The following is an 8,005-nucleotide window of genomic DNA, read 5'->3' on the forward strand; positions in this document are numbered from 1 at the left end:
TGTCAAGACACTTTCGACCTCTATTTTTAAAGCCATGCAAAACTAATTTTGAACTAAACGAATCATTCCGTGGTTTATGTCAAGATTTTAACTGTCATTCCAGCACGTTTGACGTATCGGACTCGATTTTTACTATAAAGAAAACTATTATTTCCACTCTCAATAATTGAAATACTATCTTTAGCATATCCAATCAGCTGATGAATTTGATTCTGTAGCTGAATAGTTTTAGATCTCGACACTTAACAAACTCCTCTTTCCACTACTCGGCACCAAAAAACTAAAAAAAAATGTTCCGTACGTCATGCGGACTGCGCCCCTCGTGTCGGTTGGGCGGGAATGGAGGGTAAAAATCCGTTGGGACTAATTAATTAAACAAAAAATAATAATTATGACAATGCAGCAAAAGTTATTTAATATAAAAAATCGCCTTTCCATACGATTTTTGTGTACGTTTTTTCCATTGATAACCACGATATCTTTTATTTTTTACTTTTTGCGGACAAAAATTATACAAATCCAGCAATTTTAAATATTTATATTGTTCTGAAAACACCAAGTTCTTTAAAAATCGCGATAATACGAATTACTAAAATGGAGTATTTTAAATACTATTTCCCAACGATTAGTAGTATAAAAATTAAGATCGGCAGCACTGGAAATAAGCATGCCGATCTTGTCAAAATCACAACTGACAACACCGGGTTATTATTCCACCATGATTTCACTTGTTAAGCCAACTACAATTAAGCGCAGCTATTCCGCTGCAATTCACTTGATCATGTGGTTGTTGGTTTTGTTGGTTTGTGCTAATAATTCTATTTTTAGAATGCTTAACTTTTAGGTGTGCTCGTCCTTAAGTTATTTGTTTTTTGTTATTTTTTGGCCTTTTAACAATTATATTCAACAATTTTATAATGAGCTCGAGGCCATTTTTTAAATGAAAATTTATTGTGGAAAAGCAACAATAATTTGAAAAAATGGTAGAAGTGATAGCTATTTCGGAAATCACCACATTTCCTCATCAGACTTCTTTCAGTAGGATTCGAACCGACGATCCCACTGACTCAGCCAGTTGCCTATGCACCGTGCTAAGTACGCCTTGTAAATTATCGTTTGCTTTTTTCCACTATTTTCATTTTTGTTATGCCACCACAATCAAGCGCAGCTATTCCGCTGCAATTCACTTGATCATGTGGTTGTTGGTTTTTGTTAATATTTCTAGTATTAGAGGCCCGTAGTCATAGTCAAAATAAAGTCGACTTTAAAGTTAGTTGCAGCTTTTTTGACAGATACCCCATTGAAAATTATGTCAAAAAGCTGCAACTAACTTTAAAGTCGACTTTATTTTGACTATGACTACGGGCCATTGTGTTTATCTTTTTAGGTGTGCTCGTCCTTAAGCACAGTGCGTAGGCAGCTGGCTGAGTCAGTGGGATCGTCGGTTCGAATCCTACTAAAAGAAGTCTGATGGGGAAATGTGGTGATTTCCGAAATAGCTATCACTTCTACCATTTTTTCAAATTATTGTTGCTTTTCCACAATAAGTTTTCATTAAAAAACGGCCTCGAGCTAAATAAAAATTGTTGAATACACAGAAATGTTCAGATTCAATTCATATTATATTGTCTAATCTATCGTTATCGATTATAAATGTACAAACTATACTATTATTTCTGTCAACGACATCCTCCACCCTACCACAGATGCAATGACTACGACCAACCAATATAAATCACATCGATTTTTGTAAAACTCAACATACACGTGAATAATCTGGCACTGTAAGGGTTGCAATCAAGCTCTGCCATCAGCACCTTCGGAAGTGAAGGAAGTCAAAGGCACAAAAAAAAAATCACTTCGAGACTTCGCTGGAATTCTATGAGCATACATACATACATACATAACTATACACTTAAAGGCGAATAATGTACAAATGCCTATTGATTTTGCTNAACATAATACTACGACCAACCAATATAAATCACATCGATTTTTGTAAAACTCAACATACACGTGAATAATCTGGCACTGTAAGGGTTGCAATCAAGCTCTGCCATCAGCACCTTCGGAAGTGAAGGAAGTCAAAGGCACAAAAAAAAAATCACTTCGAGACTTCGCTGGAATTCTATGAGCATACATACATACATACATAACTATACACTTAAAGGCGAATAATGTACAAATGCCTATTGATTTTGCTGTTGTCACGTTTTTCGTTTCATCGAGTTTCAAATCACTCCCGCCGCTAAAGAAGTTTTCACTTCAATAATAATTAAAGACCCAAACAGCTATATAAGCTATTAATTTTATAACAAAGCTTAGCCTAAATGTAATTTCAAGAACTATTTAAATGTTTTACTTCATACAGAGTTGCAGGAAACAACCGTGTGGTCAAATCCCGTGTTTATATGCACTCTTAACACGATTCAGCAACTCTTATATTATGTCCACACGGCAATGAAAACAAGTTGTTTTCAGGAGATGTTTTCAATATTAAACATAACCGTCCAAACGGCATTCGTCGTGTTTACTAACGCGTTTTCGTTGACATTTCTCTATTGCTCCAAGTGAAATAAAGCCTCCCAGAGCTCCAAAAGAAAAGCTTCGCTTTGTGCGCACCAAGCAGTTCGCTTTTTATAAATATTTCTTTTTTTCTTCTCCATCCAGATTTTTTCTTATTATTGTTCTTATTCTTTTTTTCAACTAGTGACGGCAAACCATCGATTTTGTTTTGACAAAAAGTTATCGAACACAGAGATGCTTATGAAAACACAGCGAAATTTTAACTGTTTTCGAGGTTATTATGATTGGTTCATAATAAAGTTTGACAGTTTTTGCAGTGCGAAAACACGTACTTTTAACATGTTTTCGAGTAATATCACGAATGAGTCATAAACAACTTGTTTTCATTGCCGTGTGGACATAATATTAACTCGAATTCAAAATGTGATTTATGGTGGCATACTTAAAAGTTTCAATTCGATTTAAGAATGTGTTTACATGTGTGTGTCCAAATAACCTGGTTTGACTTAGACCGAATTGAAACATCATATAGACATGCAAGAACGATAGAATACAAGATTGCGCATTCCCGCAGAATGACATTTGTGGCAAAGGGTAAACAAAGAATATGGCGAAAAGCAATGAGTTGACTGTTGTGAATTTGCAGTGAGAAAACGTGTTTTCTTCTCGATTCACCAATTTCTCAAGCCATCTTTGAATATAGCAAATTAAGCACAACGTTAACAAAAAATATACAAACCACAAAATATACTGAAACTTTCTATCGCTTTCATGCATTAGTACTTGTCTGTACATTTTAACTATATCGGCGGTCAACGCAAATTTGTGTAGGCGGAAACGAAGAAGTAGAATAATTAACTCACTTTGAATTGTGGGGCCAACCATTTGAATGTCGTTGAGAGATTTTTGTGTGGTAGTGCGGCAAGAAGCATCAAAGACGACACGAAGTTTTGTTGTTGTACTTGAGGGCTTCAACACACAGTGGTGGGGGATATAATAATGCGGTTCGCTGAGGTTTGGATTCTGCACGACGCTCATGTGTCCCAGGCCTCGTATTCATCCATAAAGCTCACATATTGCTCTCTCAACTGTGGCGATTTTGCTAAGCGGCGTTCTTGTGAGTTAAAACGTCTCAATGCTGTGGTATACGAATCACCTAGGCAAGAGGGATCATCTTTGAAGGGCAGCTTCACAATTATTCTGCCAGCTGGATTCCTTGAAACTATGCTTTTGTACAAATTCTCACAAGTGGTTTGTTCACGAGTCCAAGGTTCTGCATTGACGGCAACTTCTTCAATTTTCCACAGCTTCTCCAGTTTGGCATCCAACGAGTCATTGGCTGTAAATAAATACGAACATTGCGGTAACTTGTTGCTTGATTGGTAACGTCCCGATACAACCCATCCTAATAGAGTTTTTTGCAAAATTGGTAAATTTGTTCCAAGTTTAATTTGGCCGACTGCCAAAAGGCTGAAGAAAGTCTCCGTACCCAACAATAGGTCAATTTTCTTTGCTACGAAAAATTCGTCGCCAGCAAGGGCAATATTGTTTGGGTTATTCCAAGATGAAACATCAATTTCTGGGTCTGGCTGATAGGCAATGTGAGGAGTAATGCAAAGCGTTAGCGGAAGTTCAAATTCCTTAAACTGCGATTTGATGTTAGTGGAGGTTTTGTATTTTATATTCGTTGACGACTTACCGATGCCTTGGATTTCAATATTTTCTTTGATTTTAGGTAGTGATAATTTTTGAGAAAATTCTTCAGTAATGAAGTTTACCTGAGAGCAGGAGTCCAGTAGGGCTTTGCCTAATCTGTAACCACCGGACGAGTCGCGAACTAAAATCTTGGCGGTTGCTAGGATTATGTTGTCTGCTGACGATTTTTGCATGTGTGTGTGCACTGCGGCATCGCGTGCTGATGATAGAGAATTTGTTGCTTGTTGGGCTGGCGGAGACCCACGATGAAGTAAGCTGTGATGCTGTTTTGAGCAAACCTTGCATCTATGGGATGATGGGCACTGAGCCATTTGATGCCCTTTGGACAGGCAATTTATGCAGAGCCCCATTTTCTTTGCGTGCTCGAAGCGCTGGTTAGTGTTGAAGGTTTTGAACCGATCGCAGCTAGCAACTTTGTGACCTGGGCTCGAACAAACAGAGCACGGCGTACTGGAGCAAGAAAATGAGTAACCTTTGGCCTGATTTCTTGCCTTATTTGGGGTGGCTTTGCTCTTCCCTGAAAACCGGATGCATTGTCCATCGATTCCAAATATTGGCAATTCCTCTCCAACACCTTCACACAGTCATCCCACGTCGGCAGCGTCTTAAAATCCAATGACTCCTTCCACTTCCTGTTTGTTTGTTCATCTGATTTCTGCAAAACTATATAAATTAGCATGGCTTGCGAGATTTGCCTATCACTACCCAAAGACAGAAGTGACCCGTAAATTGCCAAAGCCTTGTCGATAAGACTTCTCAATTGCAAGGCATTTGGTTTCGAGACTGCTGGCAATTCAAACAGGGAAGAAATATTTTCCAAAAAAATTAAAGATGTTTTTCTTTGTATTAGCACGTTGCTGCTTTAATTCGTCCAAGGACATTTTCAAGGGCAATTAAATTATACAGTCGGCAATAATAAAAACGCAAATGGCAAATTGTGCGGCTCGTATTTGAGGGTATTACTTACGTGCAGGTGAGCAAAGGTAACTGACGGGCGACAGTGGCAATGGCGAGCTATCAACAAAAAGGTGGTCAAAAACAAGGAGCATACATACATACGTGTGTGCGCTTTTTACTGCTGTCCAAGCAACGGCGGCGGTGATTCAAATGGTAGGTACCGACGGTGACGACGATGGGAAAATGGCAATGTCCGTGAGCGATGTATAGCGGAGCTGAAGCGATGTATAGCTGGACAGGAGCGATGTTATTACGAGACGACAGTGATTGGCAAGGTGCAAAGCGAAGACTATTTAGCAGCAGCAATGTCCAAAGCAGCGATGGGATCGAGCTTTGCAATAGCAACGACTTGGCAGCGGCGGTGACTGAGTTGCTTGGAGACAGCGATGAAGCAGCGATGGCGATTGGCAATGGCTAGCAGCACGTCCGAAACTGGCGATGAGGGGTCTAACGCTGACCACCTAAAGCCAAATGATACGAAGCGTGTAACGATGAAAACTTACTCTGTTGTGCTGTGCCCCACGTTGGGCGCCAAAAAATGTAGGATTACAAAGCCTTTTTTGTAACCGCGCAAATGGTCAAGCAAAATATCCAACGACGAAAAGGAGGCCAAGCACAGGTGATGGGCAGATGCGAACGCTTTGGTGGTCAGCTGTTAGACTAAATTTATTTGACATATCCTTCTCTTTAAATCCATTTTCAAATAATACATAAGTACCGATAATTGTCTAATACCTAACATCTGATATTTCCTAATGCATACATAATTATATACTCTAGCACTCCATAAAGGTGGATGACACTAATATATACTTAACGCTATTTGTACTTGGTATGAAAAATGGGAATGCAGCATTGCTGTAGGCATGCTTATATATTAAGCTTTGTAATTACATACATATGTTAAACTAAAATAGCGAAAGCGTACAAACAACTATACATGTTATTGCAAAGCGAAACATAGCGGAAGCATATGTGTATGTATATGTATGTAAATGCAAGTGAACAATATGAATATAGGGAAGATATGTAGATATGTATGTACATATCTATATAGGCAAATGTAAGCACACAATATAGTGGGAGAATATCACTAAGTAGGTCAAGGCAATATTTAAAGCAAACACAAATTTTAATTGCATTGAGGTGAATGAACTAAGCATACCTGACCTTGAATATTGTAAGCATATAATAAAATATAAAATAACATATGGTTTAAAATGCAGCGGTTCCCAATCGGTGACCCAACAGGGCACTTTAAAACACGTTACCTCTCAAGGGCTAGTGATGGGGGTTCTGACAGGCCATTGTGCGATTCGTAATCATGCGGTGAGACTAGAAATTTCGTCTGATCCTTTTGTTTCAGCTGTCAAGAGGAAGATGAGGTGGACTCATCTCCATACTTTCTTTTAGACTGTCCAACCTTTGCGAGGCTAAGATGGAAGCATTTTGGCTCGCACTTCGGAACAAACACTGAGCTCTCAGGGATCGAAATTAGCCGCATTTGAAATTTCGTAATCAGCTCTCGGCGTTTACATAACCCAACCTAACCTGTACTTCTTTGAGCTATGAAATAGTTGGTCACATTATTCATGCTTAATGAAGAATAATATCAATAGTTAAGTACATAATTAACGCTTATGTTTTATGAACTGGAAAACCCAATTCGTAATTATAGCATTGAATGGAGTTTTCTTAAATGTAAGTTTAGAATTAAAAAAATGTCCATTGTAAGATATTTTTATGAAAAACATTAATTTTGTGAATTCATCACGCAAAATTCTAAATTTCCGAATATAATAATAATATAATAGATTGGCGCTTACACATATGTTAGTGTTTGGCCGAGCTTCTCCTCCGATTTGTGGTGTGCGCCTTGATGTTGTCACACAAAGCGGAGGGACCTACAGTATTACGCCGACTCCGAAGGGCGATTGTATTTTTATGAGAAGCCGTTTTTCATGGCAGAAATACACTCGGAGGTTTGCCATTGCCTGCCGAGGGACGACCGCTGCTAAGAAAAAACCTTTTTTCTGTATTTTTTTTCCATGTAGCTTTGACCAGGGTTTGAACCTAGGTGCTGCAGACCCCAATGCCTGCCAGCGCATCCGCCCAGACAGTTCATTAAGCACACGCAAGTTTTAGTGACCATTACCCGGAGCTCCTCAGAAATACTTAACATCAAAGTAAAGAATGTCACAAATATGAATCATATACCATGTCTATCATGGTGAAATGAACTGAAGGTGGCGCATTCCCGAAACCGCTACTTTGGTTTTGCCGACTTTGACATTTATGGCAATATGTAAACAAACTTTTTGTTTAGAAACAAGTGCAAACGTATTGTGTACTTTCAAGTGAAAAATCGAAGTAATTCGTGCGTTCTGAAGTAAAAAATGTTTTATTTGTAATAAAAACTTTATAAAAATGTCGTGTCGTGTGTTGAATTGCAGCAGCCGTAGGGGTAAAGCCCCCAAATGCAGTTTTTTTTTGTTTCCCCGCGACGACGCCCTGGCCAGAAAGTGGGTAGAGTTCTGCCGGCAGGAGAAGCCATACAATTTAGACACCAGCGTAATATTCATGAAGCACTTTGCGGACCACTTTTAAACACGACATGTTAAGTTGAAAACGTTGAAATACCACAAATTACAAATTAAAATCGGAGGTAAGCAAGCATCGACCACTTTCTGCAGGAAAACATGTGCTGCGACAAGATATTATAACCTTTTCGGCACCTGCAATACAAACACAAAAATTCTAAGTAGTTACTTAATAAGACCTATTCTTTTGAACACATTTCAAGAGT

At 38.6% G+C, this 8,005-nt stretch overlaps 1 protein-coding gene across 1 annotated transcript; it reads right to left on the reverse strand.

Moving 5' to 3' along the window:
• Window positions 1-3,560: 3,560 nt before the first annotated feature.
• On the reverse strand, window positions 3,561-4,725 carry LOC108369006 (uncharacterized). Its single transcript, XM_017623971.1, has 3 exons — window positions 4,305-4,725; window positions 4,226-4,231; window positions 3,561-4,172 (listed from the first exon to the last, which is right to left on the reverse strand). The coding sequence occupies exons 1-3, from the start codon at window positions 4,590-4,592 to the stop codon at window positions 3,561-3,563; spliced, it is 906 nt and encodes a 301-aa protein (XP_017479460.1). The 5' UTR covers window positions 4,593-4,725.
• Window positions 4,726-8,005: the final 3,280 nt, after the last annotated feature.

Source organism: Rhagoletis zephyria, unplaced genomic scaffold, assembly GCF_001687245.7.
Source record: "Rhagoletis zephyria isolate East Lansing unplaced genomic scaffold, Rhagoletis_zephyria_1.1 Rzeph_scaffold_03461, whole genome shotgun sequence".
In the NCBI taxonomy this organism is placed as follows: Eukaryota; Metazoa; Arthropoda; class Insecta; order Diptera; family Tephritidae; genus Rhagoletis; species Rhagoletis zephyria.

Excerpts from the sequence above, each read along its gene's own strand:
- LOC108369006 (XM_017623971.1), bottom strand. The coding sequence starts at position 4,592 with ATGGGGCTCTGCATAAATTGCCTGTCCAAAGGGCATCAAATGGCTCAG.